This window comes from Bufo bufo, chromosome 8, assembly GCF_905171765.1.
Source record: "Bufo bufo chromosome 8, aBufBuf1.1, whole genome shotgun sequence".
Classification (NCBI taxonomy): domain Eukaryota; kingdom Metazoa; phylum Chordata; class Amphibia; order Anura; family Bufonidae; genus Bufo; species Bufo bufo.
The window spans coordinates 186,147,370-186,164,570 of record NC_053396.1 but is presented as its reverse complement, the minus strand read 5'-3'; the positions used below and the strand labels follow the sequence as shown (position 1 = coordinate 186,164,570).

Sequence of the window (17,201 nt, the reverse complement as noted above, 5' to 3'; positions counted from 1 at the left end):
ATAAAATTTCTAAATTTCGGAATCAAAATGTGATGGATTCTGCTAAGATATGAATTGTAAAGCTGGCCATACACATTAGATCTATGTTGGACTTTGGGGGAGATGTCGGAAGAGATAACGATTAGGCACACTGGATTTCAACTGTCTGCTCCTTTTGTTTTCAGGAGATAAGTCAATGACAGAGGTGTCTGGCTATGGCTTTCACCCTTCTCCTCATTCGCTACATTTACACAATGTACATGGATAGGAGAATCGAGAGAAGTAACAGCCGAGTGTTCAGCCAACAAATTTCTCAAGTCATTGATTTAAAAATAATGGATATTTCCTTACAGGAACGCCCTTTGACCCAACTAATCTGCTGACCTTGGCGGTGTCCAATGTTATCTGCTCAATAGTGTTTGGAGAACGTTTTGAGTATGAAGATCATAAGTTCAGGACACTTCTTACCTTACTGAAAGAAATGGCCCTACTTCTGTCTTCCACATGGGGAATAGTAAGTTCACATATTCCATAACTCTTGGTAAGACTAGGAGATTATAAGAATATCAAATAACAATGAATTCTGAAGGACCATACTAATAGAACCTTTTCCCCCGTACTAATAGTGCCTTTTTCTCCACTCTTTTTTTCAGCTTCTGAATATCTTTCCCAAGACTTTCCACTTTCTTCCTGGACCCCACCAAAAGATATTTACAAATCTGGAAAAACTGAAAGACTTTGTTGCAGAGTCCTTGGAATGTCACAAAGCGACACTTGACCCTAATTGTCCTCGGGACTTCATTGACTGCTTCTTAATAAAGATGGAGAAGGTGACGCCTAACACTTCTATATGTGAAGTGTTTTAATAAAACAGAAAGCAAGCTAGTTCTCATAGCATCTATATAGCCTAACATGCAATTGCCAAATCACTATGATAGACATACATAATAATCTCAAATACTTTGTGACTTTACAGGAGAAGAACAATCCGAAAACGGAGTTCCACTTTGATAATTTATTTGGCACGGTCATAGACCTCTTCTTTGCTGGCACAGAAACAACAAGCACAACCCTGAAATATGGTTTACTCTATCTGCTCAAGTACCCCGATGTGCAAAGTAAGCATTTATTAGTATCCTATCAGAGGGTTGTGAGGGTTACAAAAGTTTTCCAGTACGTGGATACTGATGGACTATTTTCAGGATAAGTCATCATTATCATATCAGTGGGGTTCGATAACCCACATGCCACCAATCTGCTGTTTTGGGCAGCCTCTGGCAATGGAAACCAGACTGTGAATGGGACATAAGCTTTTGTCCACTGTGTAGTGGCCATGCCAGGATACTGCAGATAAGCTCCCATTCAGGGGAACAGGAGCTGAGCTGCAGTGTGCCGGCAGAAGAAACAACCCAGTGGACAGAGACTTTCATCCACTGTATAGTTTTCTGTGCTGGTGACTTCTTCAAATAGCTGATCATTGGGAGTGTGGAGTATCAGACTCAGGTCATCAGTATCTAACTACTAGAAAATTTCTTTAAATATGATTTCCATAAAATCATGGCTGCTTTCTACCAAAAACAGAGCCACACCTGTCTATGTGCTCTGCCTGATTTTGCAGCTCAGCTCAGTTGAAATAAAAGGGGCTGTGAACAGATGTGGCACAGCTTTTTGGGAAATAAAACAGCTATCTATACTAAAAGCCCTGTGTACGTGCTCAGGGCTGTTGTCCGTGCGTGTGTGCCGATTAGTGAAGTGCGCATGCGCAGCGCACAAACCAATCAGCACACACTCCATCGCATCAGAGATTTCACCAATCCGATGGTATATTTTAACTTGAAGCGTCCCCATCACCATGGGAACGCCTCTATGTTAGAATATACCATCGGATTTGAGTTAGATCATGAAAACTCAGATCCGACAGTATATTCTAACACAGAGGCGTTCCCATAGTGATGGGGACACTTCAAGTTAGAATATACTGAGAACTGTGGACATAACGGCCCCCTGCTGCCTGGCAGCACCTGATCTCTTACAGGGGGCTGTGATCCGCACAATTAACCCCTCAGGTGCGGCCCCCCCTCCCTCCCCAGTATTAAATTCATTGGTGGCCAATGTGGCCCCCCCCCCTCCCGCCCCAGTATTAAATTCATTGGTGGCCAGTGTGGCCCCCCCTCCCTCCCCAGTATTAAATTCATTGGTGGCCAGTGCAGTCTCCTCTCTCCCCCCCTAATTAAAATCACCCCCCCATCATTGGTGGCAGCGGAGAGTTCCGATCGGAGTCCCAGTTTAATCGCTGGGGCTCTGATCGGTTACCATGGCAGCCAGGATGCTACTGTAGTCCTGGCTGCCATGGTTACTTAGCAATTTTAGAAGCATTATACTTACCTGCGCTGTCTGTGGCCGGCCGGGCGCTCCTCTTACTGGTAAGTGACAGGTCTGTGCTATAAGCAATGCGCCACACAGACCTGTCACTTACCAGTAGGAGGAGCGCCGGCCGGCCACAGACAGCGCATGTAAGTATAAGCTAAGTAACCATGGCAGCCAGGACTGCAGTAGCGTCCTGGCTGCCATGGTAACCGATCGGAGCACCAGCGATTAAACTGGGACTCCGATCGGAAATGCCGCTCGCTGCCACCAATTATGGAGGGGGGGGCGTTGTTAGCCTGTGGCCACTGCCACCAATGCTTTTAATACTGGGGAGGGAGGGGGGGGCGCACTGGCCACCAATGCTTTTAATACTGGGGAGGGAGGGAGGGGGGGGGCTGCACTGGCCACCAATGCTTTTAATACTGGGGAGAGAGGGAGGGGGGGCCGCACTGGCCACCAATGCTTTTAATACTGGGGAGGGAGGGGGGGCCGCACTGGCCACCAATTATTTTAATACTGGGGAGGGAGGGGCCGCACAGGCCACCAATGCTTTTAATACTGGGGAGGGATGGAGGGGGGGTCGCACTGCCACCAATGCTTTTAATACTGGGGAGGGAGGGGGGGGCGCACTGGCCACCAATGCTTTTAATACTGGGGAGAGAGGGGGGTCTGGCCCCTGCTGCCTGGCAGCACCCGATCAGGGGGCTGAGATCCGCACAATTAACCCATCAGGTGCGGCACCTGAGGGGTTAATTGTGCGGATCACAGCCCCCTGTAAGTGATCGGGTGCTGCCAGGCAGCAGGGGGCAGTTATGTACACAGTTCTTAGTATATTCTAACTTGAAAGGTCCCCATCACTATGGGAACGCCTCTGTGTTAGAATATACTGTCGGATCTGAGTTTTCACAATCTAACTCAAATCCGATGGTATATTCTAACATAGAGGCGTTCCCATGGTGATGGGGACGCTTCAATTTAAAATATACCATCGGATTGGAGAAAACTCAGATCCAATGGTATATTAATAGGGACTCCTGACTTTACATTGAAAGTCAATGGGGGACGGATCCGTTTACAATTGCACGAATATTGTGTCAATGTAAACGGATCCGTCCCATTGACTTACATTGTAAGTCAGGACGGATCCGTTCGGCTCCGCACCACCAGGCGGACAAGCGTATTAGCCACCAGTCACAGTGACAGTGGTTTCAGCACTACCAGTTAGTGCCAGCTCTATCAGCCACCAGTCACAGTGCCCGCCGTATTAGCACCACCAATCAGTGCCAGCTGTATCAGCCACCAGTCACAGTGCCAGTGGTCTCAACACCACCAGTCAGTGCCAGCCGTATCAGCCACCAGTCACAGTGACAGCAGTCTCAGCACCACCAGTCAGTGCCAAGCGTATTAGCCACCAGTCACAGTGACAGTGGTTTCAGCACCACCAGTTAGTGCCAGCTCTATCAACCACCAGTCACAGTGCCAGTAGTCTCAGCACCACCAGTCAGTGCCAGCCGTATCAGCCACCAGTCACAGTGACAGCAGTCTCTGCACCACGTGGCACTGCCAGTTGTCTCAGCCACCAGTAAGTGCCAGCTGTTTCAGCCATCAGCTGCAGTCTTAGCACCACCAGTCCGTGCCAGCCATCTCAGGCACCAGTCACAGTGCCCACAGTCTTAGCCCCACCAGTCAGTGCCAGCAGTCAGTGCCAGCAATCAGTGCCAGCAGTATCAGCCACCAGTCACAGTGCCAGTGCTCTTAGCACCACCAGTCAGTGCCAGCCGTATCAGCCACCAGTCACAGTGCCAGTGGTCTCAGCACCACCAGTCAGTGACAGCTGTATCAGTCACCAGTCACAGTGCAAGTGGTCTCAGCACTACCAGTCAGTGGCAGTCATATCAGCCACCAGTCACAGTGCCTGCAGTCTCAGCCAAAAGTCAGTGCCAGTGACGCATATTACAGCTACATATAAGTCAGTATTACAGTAAGAGAAAATATTATAAAATTATAAAAGTACAAGCCTATATTATTTGGACTTTTTACTAACATGCCACCCAAAAAAAGGACACATCAAGTAGGACAAAAGACACAGACAATGAAAACCCTACATAACCATATTCTCCTGGAGAAACAGTCAAGTCAGCAAGTAAAAATCAAAAAAAGAAAGGCTGAAAAACAAAGAAAAAAACGAGCAAATAGATCAATTCAAGAAAAAGAAAGTGAGTGTCACAAAAACGCTAAAAGAGAAAGATTCAGAAGAGCAAATAGATCTATAGAAGAACAGGAAAATCAGCGTAAAAAACAATCTCTAAGAGAAAGACAAAGACAAGCAAATAGATCTATTGAAGAAAAGGAAAATGAGCGTCAGAAAAATGTGAAAGCACACAGAGCTAGGAGAGCAACACCACGTCAGCAACAAGCAATAAAAAGAGGCAGGATAACAGATCTACAAACAGACACAACACATTTATCAACAGCCACACAGGAGAGGATAAATGATATAAGAGAAAGACAAAAACGTAAGAGACATGCTGAAAGAGAAAAAGCTAGGAGAGCAAGTCCTACATCAGAAAAACGACAATTACAATGTTTGCGGCAAGCACAATTACAGAGACTGGCTCGAAGTAAACGAGTGGAAAATAACGAATCCCGGGCAACAATAGAAAGAATGGCAATGATAAATGATATGGTTAATATTAATGAGGGTAACATTATACCCCACACATGTGGAGATTTAAATTAGATATGCAATTTTTGTCAAGCAAAACATTTTGAAGGAGAAAGACCATCTGATCAAAAATTTACACAGTGTTGCTCAAAAGGAAAAGTAAATCTTCAACCAATTCGAACAAATCCATTTATACAGCAGCTCATGATGGGTCAGCATCATTACAGCAAAAATTTCATGCAAAATATAAGGTCAATAAATAGTGCTCTAGCATTTGCATCTATGGGAGCCAACATTAGTCCGCCTTCTGGCTATGGGCCATACTGTTTTCGAATCCATGGTTCGATTTGTCACAGAGCAGGAACACTGCATCCTCAACAGAGTGAAAACAGACAGTTTGCACAATTATACATTTTAGATCCCTCTGAAGCTTCAGAACAAAGAATGCAAATTTCTGACAACTCAGGAATAAATACAGAGCTTATGCAAACATTAAGTACATTTATGGCACAATTCAATCCTTTTGCCGAGGCCTGCAAAATGTTGTACCAAGTTGAAAAAGAATATGAAGAGAATGCCACCAAAAATGACAATGTTATTAAGGAAGTGTCCATGACAATAGTACAAGATCGCAAAAATGACCAAAGGCGCTATAACGCATCAAAATATAATGAGGTTGCTTTTATTTTTCAAAATGATGATGGAGAACCACCACTTAAAAGAGATCTTATACACTGCAAACCAAGTGAAGATTATACAAATAAAAATAAAAAACACAAAAAATTAGTGTCCTTGATCCTAATTTGGAACCCATGGTTTATCCATTGTTATTCCCCTATGGGGATCAAAGCTGGGGAATTGAAGTTCCATTGCAAAACAGACCACAAGCTTTATTAAATTTACCAAACCAGTCACACAATCCTAGAGTTAGAGTCACTCAAATGCAATACTACGGTTACCGTCTTTCCATTGGAGAGGATTTTAATCTCTTTTTAAATGCAGGCCGCCTTACACAGCAATATATAGTTGATGCATATGTAAAAACAGAAGCCAACAGACTCAATTATATACTTTAAAATCAGCCTAAATTGCGTGTTGAAAAATACTCTGGATTAATGGATCATTTGTTTAATGAAGCCAATGAAGCAGGCCTGAGTCCTGGGAAAATGTATATTTTGCCTTCTTCATTTGCAGGGAGCCCCAGAAACATGCAACAAAATTATCAAGATGCTATGGCAATTGTCAGAAAATATGGAAAACCAGATCTTTTTATTACAATGACATGCAATCCCAAATGGGAAGAGATTGTACATAACCTACAACATGGACAAACTGTTGATGGACAACCACATTTAGTTGCAAGAGTATTTCACCTAAAACTCAAAGCTCTAATTGATGACATCAGTAAAAAAACATATTTTTGGAGTCCCAAAAGCAATGATCTATGTGATAGAATTTCAAAAGAGAGGTTTACCACATGCTCACTAGAGATGTCCCGAACTATTCGCCGGCGAACAGTTCCCGGCGAACATCGCTTTTTTCGCGTTCGCCGCAGCGGGCGAACATATGCGATGTTCAGTCCGCCCCCTATTCGTCATCATTGAGTAAACTTTGACCCTGTACCTCACAGTCAGCAGACACATTCCAGCCAATCAGCAGCAGACCCTCCCTCCCCGACCCTCCCACCTCCTGGACAGCATCCATTTTAGATTCATTTGGAAGCTGCATTCTTAGTGAGAGGAGGGACAGTGTAGCTGCTGCTGATTTAATAAGGAAATCGATAGCTAGGCTAGTGTATTCAGTGTCCACTGCAGTCCTGAAGGACTCATCTGATCTCTGCTGTAAGGACAGTGTCCTGACAGCACCCCAAAAAGCCCTTTTTAGGGCTAGTACATCAGCCTGCTTTTTTTTCTGTGTAATCTAATTGCAGTTGCCTGCCAGCGTGTGTGTCAGGCTCACAGCGTATACTGTGCCCACTTGCCCAGTGCCACCACTCATATCTGGTGTCACAGTAGTTTGCATTTAAAAAAAAACAAAAACTTTTTTGACTGTAATATAATAGCAGGCAGTTGCCTGCACGCGTGTGTGTTTCAGGCCCTGCAAATGCATAGTGTCACCAGCGCATCTCCTATCTGGTATCACAGTAGATTACATTTAAAAAAAAAAAACAATTTTGACTGTAAAACAAAAGCAGTCAGTTGCCGGCACGCCTGTGTGTTTCAGGCCCTGCAAGTGCATAGTGTCACCAGCGCAACTCCTATCTGGTGTCACAGTAGATTACATTAAAAAAAATAAAATAATTTTGACTGTAATATATTGAATAGCAGTTAGTTGTCTGCAAGCTTGTGTGTCAGGCCTACAGCGTCTACTCTGCCAACTTCTGCCAGTGCACAGTGCCACTCATATCTGGTGTCCCAGTAGCTTGCACGCATAGTACAACTAAACTAATCTAAAAAAAATGACAGGCAGAGGCAGGCCACCCCGCAGGGGCCGTTGTGGTCGTGGTGCTGTGATTCCCTTTGGCCATAGAATAATGCCCAGTGTTCAGAGGCCATGTACCCTGAACTCGAAAAGTTCAGAGGACATAGTTGACTGGCTAACACAGGACAACCTTCAACAGCTTCCGCTCGGAACCTTGACGCACCATCCTCCTCCAGCTCAGCTTTGGGCACCTCTCAAGTTACCACTCGCCCGCCTGCCGCCACCACCACCAACACTAGCACCACAGCTGCTTCACTTGATCTGTCAGAGGAGTTATTTACACATCAGTTGGAAGAAATGAGTGATGCGCAACCATTATTGCCAGAGGATGTAGATAACAGGGATATGTCTCAGTCAGGCAGCATTACACACGTACGGACGTACGGTGTGATGATGATGATGTTGTATCCGCTGCTGCTTCCTTTGCTGAGTTGTCAGATACAAGTGAAGCGGTTGATGATGACAATGTGTCCGTGGATGTCACGTGGGTGCCCGCTCGAAGAGAAGAAGAACAGGGGGAAAGTTCAGATGGGGAGACAGAGAGGAGGAGGAGACGAGTTGGAAGCAGGGGGAGGTCGTCGCAAGGAGCTTGTGGCACAGTCAGACAGCATGCATCGGCACCCGGCGTCAGCCAGACAGCACGCCAATCAACGCATGCTGTTGCCACCACCAGAATGCCGTCATTGCAGAGCTCAGCAGTGTGGCATTTTTTTTGTGTGTCTGCCTCTGACAACAGCGATACCATTTGCAACCTGTGCCAAAAGTAACTGAGTCGTGGGAAGTCCAACACCCACCTAGGTACAACTGCTTTGCACATGATCTCAAATCACAACCGCCTATGGGATCAACACATGAGTACAAGCAGCACACAAACTCAAAGCCGCCATCCTCCTCCTGGTCCAGCATCTTCAGCCACGTCAACCACTGCTGTCCTCCTTGCCCCCTCTCAACCATCCGCCACTCTGTCTCTCGCCTTGAGCAGTTCCTGCTCATCTGCCCACAGTCAGGTGTCTGTCAAGGACATGTTTGAGCGTAAAAGCCAATGTCACAAAGTCACCCCCTTGCCCGGCATCTGACAGCTGTCTTGTCGAAACTCTTAGCCCGCCAGCTTTTACCATACAAGCTGGTGGAGTCTGAGGCCTTCAAAAAATTAGTAGCTATTGGGACACCGCAGTGGAAGGTACCCGGCCGAAATTTCTTTGCACAAAAGGCAATCCCCAACCTGTACTCGATTGTGCAAAAGGAAGTCATGGCATGTCTGGCACACAAGGTTGGGGCAAGGGTCCATCTGACCACTGATACCTGGTCTGAAAAGCACGGTCAGGGCAGGTATATCACCTACACTGCGCATTGGGTAAACCTGCTGACGGCTGCCAAGCATGTAATGCGTGGCTCTGCAGAGGAGTTGGTGACACCGCCACGACTTGTAGGCAGGCCTGCTGCCACTTCCTCTACTCCTCCTACTCCATCCTCTTTGATAACCTCCTCGGCTGAGTCCTCTTCTGCTGCTGCGTCTTGCTCCACATCAACTGCACCCCCCCAGCTCCCCAGGGGCTATTCCACATCCCGGATACGACAGTGTCACGCCGTCTTGGGGTTGACTTGCCTGAAAGCAGAGAGTCACACCGGACCAGCACTCCTGTCCGCCCTGAACGCACAGGTGGATCAGTGGCTGACTCCGCACCAACTGGAGATCGGCAAAGTGGTGTGTGACAACGGAAGCAATTTGTTGGCGGCATTGAATTTGGGTAAGTTGACACATGTGCCGTGCATGGCACATGTGTTGAATCTGATTGTACAACGCTTTGTGCATAAGTACCCAGGCTTACAGGACATCCTCAAGCAGGCCAGGAAGGTGTGTGGCCATTTCAGGCATTCCTACACGGCCATGGCGCACTTTTCAGATATCCAGCGGCGAAACAACATGCCAGTGAGGCGCTTGATTTGTGACAGCCCGACACGTTGGAATTCAAAACTCCTAATGTTCGACCACCTGCTCCAACAAGAAAAAGCCGTCAATGAGTATTTGTATGACCGGGGTGCTAGGACAGCCTCTGCGGAGCTGGGAATTTTTTTGCCACGTTACTGGACGCTCATGCGCAATGCCTGTAGGCTCATGCGTCCTTTTGAGGAGGTGACAAACCTAGTCAGTCGCACTGAAGGCACCATCAGCGACATCATCCCATTTGTTTTCTTCCTGGAGCGTGCCCTGCGAAGAGTGCTGGATCAGGCCGTAGATGAGCATGAAGAGGAAGAGTTGTGGTCACCATCACCACCAGAAACATCTGTATCAGCATAGCTTGCTGGACCTGCGGCAACGCTGGAAGAGGAGTCTGAGGAAGAGGAGTCAGAGGAGGAATGTGGCTTTGAGGAGGAGGAAGACCAACCACAGCAGGCATCCCAGGGTGCTCGTTGTCACCTATCTGGTACCCGTGGTGTTTTAGGTGGCTGGGGGGGAAGAACAGACCTTCAGTGAGATCAGTGAGGACGAGGAACGGGACATGAGTAGCTCGGCATCCAACCTTTTGAAAATGGGGTCTTTCATGCTGTCGTGCCTGTTGAGGGACCCTCGTATAAAAAGGCTGAAGGAGAACGACCTGTACTGGGTGGCCACGCTACTGACCCCCGGTATAAGCAAAAAGTGCCTGTAATGTTACCGAATTACCGGAAGTCGGAAAGGATGCAGCAGTTCCAAAATAAATTAAAAAGTATGCTTTACACAGCGTATAAGGGTGATGTCACAGCACAACGGGAATCTAACAGGGGAAGAGGTGAAAGTAATCCTCTTCCTACCACGACCACGCCGGCAAGGACAGGACGCTTTACAGACGTGTTGTTGATGGAGGACATGCAGAGCTTTTTAAGTCCTACGCATCGCCACAGCCCTTTGGGGTCCACCCTCAGAGAACCACTCGACCGACAGGTAGCAGACTACCTCGCCTTAACTGCAGATATCGACACTCTGAGGAGCGATGAACCCCTTGACTACTGGGTGTGCAGGCTTGACCTGTGGCCTGAGCTATCCCAATTTGCGATAGAACTTCTGGCCTGCCCCGCTTCAAGTGTCCTGTCAGAAAGGACCTTCAGCGCAGCAGGAGGTATTGTCACTGAGAAGAGAAGTCGCCTAGGTCAAAAAAGTCTAGATTACCTCACCTTTATTAAGATGAATGAGGCATGGATCCCGAAGGGACTGACAGTGGGCGATACATTTGACTAAAAAAGGCCTGGTGATGAGATGAGCTGCCTTGGGCTAAAAATGGTCCACACGCTGCTGTATTTTATCTCTGCATGCCGGATGACTTGCATGATTTATCCGCCACCAACTAGGGTTCAAGCAGCAATGTTTTAGTGCACTTTCTGCCTGGAAAACATAAATTTTTCTGGTAACAATACCTAATTTTTCTGGCATGTGTACATGCCTAATTTTTCTGGCCTCTAGTGCTGCACTGTGGCTGCAAAAACAAAACAAAAAAAAAGGCACATACATGTGTCAATTCCCCTTCGTGATCGTTACCTTGTTGTGGTGAAGGGGCTTGCGTATCACAATGAAGCGACCACCTCTATGAGTGTGTTGGCAATGGCAATGTTGGCACACCCCAGGTGATAAGGTCGTTGCTTCATTGTGAACAGACCAAAAGCGAACGGCTGGATAATTTTGCATAGAAAAAACATTAATTTTCTTTGTGATCCTCTAAGGTGATCATTAAAGCCTTTGCGGTCGTCTAAAATCTATTCCATACACGTCCCCTGATTGGGGACGTAACAGGGATTAAACTGAAAGGTACAATATGTGAGAGAGAATCTAAATCGCACATCCTCATTACTATGCTTTTGATATAACAGCTGTTTTAAATTTCAGCATGATAAAACATGGCTATACAGCACTATTATAAATCTATTGCTATGCACTATTAGGAGGCATTAGTATACAGTTTGATCAAAGAGCATAGGCCCACTTACCACGACAAGGTTGCCTCTTTAAAGTGGGGACCTACTCTAACTTTGTCGCGGCACCGTGCGGCGACCATCGCGCCCCCACACCGCTCCAGCAGGCAATAGGACCCAGCAGCCACACAGCGGCCTCACTGTGCGGCAAAGCCACCTAGGCCCTGGGTCCCATTACTCCACCAGCACAGCACAAAAGTAGCGACGGCCACCGTCCAGCACCGCATGTGAACTGGTGAAAAGAGCTCACCTGTTCACAGCCTCTCAGGAACACCAACTGAGATTTAGTAGGAATTATAAACCCTTTGCAGACTGATAGGAATAGTACTACTTAACACACCACTCCTAAAATCTATTCCATACACGTCTTCTGATAGGGGACGTAACAGGGATTAAACTGATATGAATAGTACTACTTAACATACCACTTATATTGGGATTGCACAGTACATTACACGGCGCACGCACAGTGCCCCAAATTGGAAGTAAGAGGACCGACCAAGCATCTTTTTCCATCTCCCGGTTCCTAAAATCTATTCCATACACGTCCCCTGATATGGGACGTAACAGGGATTAAACTCATAGGAATAGTACTACTTAACATACCACTCATATTGGGATTGCAAGTACATTACATGGCGCACGCGCAGTGCCCCAAATTGGAAGTAAGAGGACCGACCAAGCATCTTTTTCCATCTCCCGGTGCCTAAAATCTATTTCATACACTGGCCCCTGATAGGGGACAAAACAGAGATTAAACTGTTAAGAACATATTTTCTTTAATTTAAACAAAAGAGGACAGTCTCTGCGGAGCTGGGTATTTTTTTGCCGCGTTACTGAACGCTCATGCACAATGGCTGTAGGCTCATGCGTCCTTTTGCGGAGGTGACAAACCTGGTCAGTCAAACCCAAGGCAACATCATTGACCTCATCCCATATGCGTTTTTTCTGGAGCGTGCCCTGCGAAGAGTGCTGGATCAGGCCGTAGATGAGCATGAAGAGGAAGAGTTGTGGTCACCATCACCACCAGAAGCAGCCTTGGCATTGTCGATTGCTGGACCTGCGGCAACGCAGAGAGAGGAGTCTGAAGAAGAGGAGTCAGAGGAGGAAGGTGGCTTTGAGGAGGTGGAAGACCAACCACAGCAGGCGTCCCAGGGGGCTTGTTGTCACCTTTCGGGGACCCTTGGTGTTGTACGTGGCTGGGTGGAGGAAGAGACCTTCAAAGACGTCAGTGAGGACAAGGAACGGGTAATGAATCCCAGGAGCTGAGTCTTTTGTAAAGTTAGCTTCTTTTTATTTCATGAAAGCAAAAAGTCCTACAACCAGGACGCGTTTCGGCATGCAAGCCTTTCTCAACAGGCACATCCAAGAAAATAATTCAAACTATATATAGGGTCTAGTACCGCCCATTAGGGACGTCTCCACCCTTTTTAGAGGGTGGTGTTTTGAACAATTGTCAATCAACTAATGAAACAAAGTAACATCAAGTGAAACAAAGTAACATATGGCAGAGATTATTTTCTACCTTATTGGAGGATCTACAAGTCCTTTTCATCACAAGGCAGAGGTCTAAAGAGAATACATAAGCGGTGTATTAAACATTTATGTATGTTTTAACATATTTATAAAAATCTCACAAATGTGTGACCTCATAATCCCTATTCAGGCCCCTTGGGTGCAGTGTATCTAGGATATGTATCCAAAAAGCCTCTCTTCTAAGGAGAAGCTTCTTGACATCTCCCCCTCTCCTTGGTCTCTTCACCTGTTTACGGAACCGGTAAACTGATGTTATCAGTTCCGTATCATTTTGATAAATTCAAACACACCATTGCGCAATTGCGATTTTTAGTATTAGAACAGGTGAAGAGACCAAGGAGAGGGGGAGATGTCAAGAAGCTTCTCCTTAGAAGAGAGGCTTTTTGGATACATACCCTAGATACACTGCACCCAAGGGGCCTGAATAGGGATTATGAGGTCACACATTTGTGAGATTTTTATAAATAGGTTAAAACTCACATAAATGTTTAATACACCTCTTATGTATTCTCTTTAGACCTCTGCCTTGTGATGAAAAGGACTTGTAGATCCTCCAATAAGGTAGAAAATAATCTCTGCCATATGTTACTTTGTTTCACTTGATTTACTTTGTTTCATTAGTTGATTGACAATTGTTCAAAACACCACCCTCTAAAAAGGGTGGAGGTGTCCCTAATGGGCGGTACTAGACCCTATATTTAGTTTGAATTATTTTCTTGGGTGTACCTGTTGAGAAAAGCTTGCATGCCGAAACACGTCCTGGTTGTAGGACTTTTTGCTTTCATGAAATAAAAAGAAGCTTACTTTACAAAAGACACAGCTGCTGGGATTCATTACCTGTATCCACTGGAGGTTGCTCCTTTCCCGTGCAGCGTGCAACACAAGGTGAAGTGCTGACCTATTTCCTTTTTTGAAGGACAAGGAACGGGACATGGCTAGCTTGGTATCCAACCTTGTGCAAATGGGGAGTTTGCGGTTGTGCAAATGGACTGTTTGTGGTTGTTTGCGGTGTGTTAAACGGGGAGTTTGGTCTGTCACTGTGAAGCGGGCGTAACCCTTACACTACCTGATCGATACAACATAATACCTGATGTTTTCAAGCATGTTATTCCAAACAATTTAGGAATGTTAGGTGATTTATGCCCTTTATGGATTAAAACCCGACTCTGCGTCAACTATGTAATTTTCCATGGGAGTTTTGCCATGGATCCCCCTCAGGCGTGCCACAGTCCAGGTGTTAATCCCCTTGAAACAACTTTTCCATTACTATTGTGGCCAGAAAGAGTCCCTGTGGGTCTTGAAATTCGCCTGCCTATTGAAGTCTATGGCGGTTCGCCCGGTTCGCCCGTTCACGAACATTTGCGAAAATTCGCGTTCGCCGTTCGGAAAACGGAAAATTTTATGTTCGCGAAATCTCTAATGCTCACATACTTCTCATTCTTAAAAAAAGCTGTAAACCAAAAAATGAACTGATAGATAAAATTGTCTCTGCTGAAATCCCTAACATAGAAATCACTCCTCGCTTACATGCAATTGTAACAAAGCATATGATTCATGGACCATGTGGAGCACTCAATCCTAATTCTCCATGTATGACAAATGACAAATGCTGTAAGGATTTTCCGAAGGAATTCCAACAAAAAACTATTGCTAATAGCAATGGCTATCCAAAGTACAAGAGAAGAAATACAGGCCAAACTATAATTCTTAACAGAAAGAATATTGATAATTCTTGGGTTGTACCATATAATCCTTACTTAGCGTTGAAGTACAATTGCCACATTAATGTGGAAGTATGTGCATCAGTGAAAAGTGTCAAATACCTTTTTAAATATGTGTACAAAGGTCATGATTGTGCAAATGTTGTCATTCAAGAACAAGGTACTTTGAATCATGATGAAATAAACACCTGATGTTTGCTTGGTGTTTGCATGGGTTTGAAATGCATTATCAATCCCATACCATCCATAGATTAGCAGTGCATCTGCCTGAAGAACAATCAGTTTTTTTCAACCCAAATGACATTACCACAGCGGTACAGAGAGCTTTAAACCGTGATACTCAATTGACAGCTTGGTTCAAATTGAATCAACAAAAAGAGGAAGCAAAGAATATATTATATTCGGACATTCCTTTGCATTATGTGTTTGACTCTCAAAATTGTTGTTGGAAATTGCGTCAACGTGGTGCAGAAAAAATTATTGGACAAATGTATTCTGTCAACTTAATATCAGATGCAGAGCGTTACTGTCTGCGTCTACTATTGCTGCATGTGGCTGGTGCAGTATCCTTTGAAGATCTGAGGACAGTACATGGTAATGTCTATCGCACTTTCCAAGAGGCTGCAAAAGGAAAAGGACTTATTAATGATGACGATGTGTGGGAGAACACTCTGGAAGATGCTGTCCAATTTTACAATGCCTAAACAACTTAGGGAATTATTTGCATATGTCTGCGTTTTTGCTTCATTACAAAATATGAATGCACTTTTTCTAAAATATGAGCAATATCTCATTGAAGATTTAGTTCACAAACAAACAACACAATGATGATTGTACAATTTGTCGTAATATCGCACTTAAAGAAATAGCCAACATTCTGGTACTACATGGCAAAAACTGTGAAGATTTTGGATTGCCTTCCACAATGCCAAATACTGATCAACTTTGGAATATGTATGATAAGGAATTACAAAAATACAGAGTTGAAGAAATTGAGAAAACATTAAACAGAGAACAAAAAAGAGCTTCAGAAAAAATATTGTCTGCAAGCAAAAATGACAACCTTTGCAACCGTTGTTTTTTCTTGGATGGTCCAGGAGGTAGTGGTAAAACGTATCTTTACAAAACCCTTCTCAGCACAGTTCGTGGAGAAGGTAACATTGCACTCCCTGTAGCCTCAACAGGTATAGCAGCCAATCTTCTTGAGGGTGGAAGAACATACCACTCTCAGTTCAAATTACCTGTTCCGATAGTTGAGAACTCAATATCAAATATGCGTCTCAATTCTGCTGATGCTGAAAATTTGAGATCATCTACAGTGCTCATTTGGGATGAGTGTACAATGCCCCCGTCTATTGCTCTTACAGTGGTTGACAAACTGCTAAAAGAAATAATGGATAACCAGAAACCCTTTGGAGGAAAAGTTTTATTACTTGGTGGAGATTTTCGGCAAACACTTCCAGTGGTTCCTCATGGTGACCAGACCAAAATTGTTGAAGCATGTATAAAGTATAATAAACTGTGGCAAAACTTCCAAATACTTAACCTTACAAACAATATCCGTTCAGTTGATACTGAATTCAGCAATTGGTTGATCCAAGTTGGCAATGGTGATACACCACACATTGACGGTTTGCCTGAAGACATAATTGAAATCCCTTCAAAAATTTTATGTACAGGAAATATTGTCAACAACTTTTTTGGAGAAAGAATTTTAGTTGCTGAGGTCTCAAAGATAACAAAAAAATGTATTCTTTGCCCAAAGAACTCTGATGTTGATAGCATAAATGAAGAGGTGCTAAACATTTTCTGAAGGAGATACTGTGACATTCCTTAGCTCAAACTCAATTGATGACTCAACTGAGGAAGATATGCAGAACTATCCTATTGAGTTTCTTAATGAGTTAACTCCAACAGGAATTCCGAGGCATAAACTGAACCTTAAAAAGGGAGCAATAATTATGCTCCTCAGAAATATAAACACTAAAAGAGGATTGTGCAATGGAACCCGCCTCTTTGTTAAAGACTTGAAAAGAAACCTCATTATTGCTCAAGTATTAACAGGTTCAGCGGAAGGGGACATGGTCTTTATTCTACGTATTGATTTAGCTCCATGCTCTACTAATTTGCCATTTACCTTAAGAAGACGACAATTTCCAGTTGCATTATCCTTTGCCATGACAATTAATAAAGCTCAGGGGCAAACCTTAGAAAAAGTTGGCATTTACTTGCCAGAACCAGTATTCTGCCACGGTCAGTTATATGTTGCATTATCTAGAGTTAGAATTTTTTCAGATGTGGTTGTAAAGGTTGTAGATGGTCCTGAACAAGGCAAACTGTTGCCAAATTCAGATAGAATATTTACAAGAAATGTTGTGTATAAAGAAATTTTATAGAAAAATTTCAAGAGGTTAAAAAATACCTTTTTCCTGAATATCTGATTCAGGTATTGTATATTGCAGATTGTTACAAACTATACTTACTGTATCGTGATATATACGTTTCCA

General features: G+C 44.5%; 1 protein-coding gene across 2 annotated transcripts in view; it reads left to right on the top strand.

Moving 5' to 3' along the window:
- The window catches only part of LOC121009424 (cytochrome P450 2G1-like), a 172,138-nt gene that overhangs the window by 130,863 nt on the left and 24,074 nt on the right, over positions 1-17,201 (top strand). For both annotated transcript variants that reach the window (XM_040442535.1, XM_040442534.1), the window contains exons 5-7: positions 333-493; positions 633-809; positions 956-1,097. In XM_040442535.1, coding sequence (XP_040298469.1) covers positions 333-493; positions 633-809; positions 956-1,097 — 480 coding nt within the window. The remainder of the gene's footprint in view (positions 1-332; positions 494-632; positions 810-955; positions 1,098-17,201) is intronic.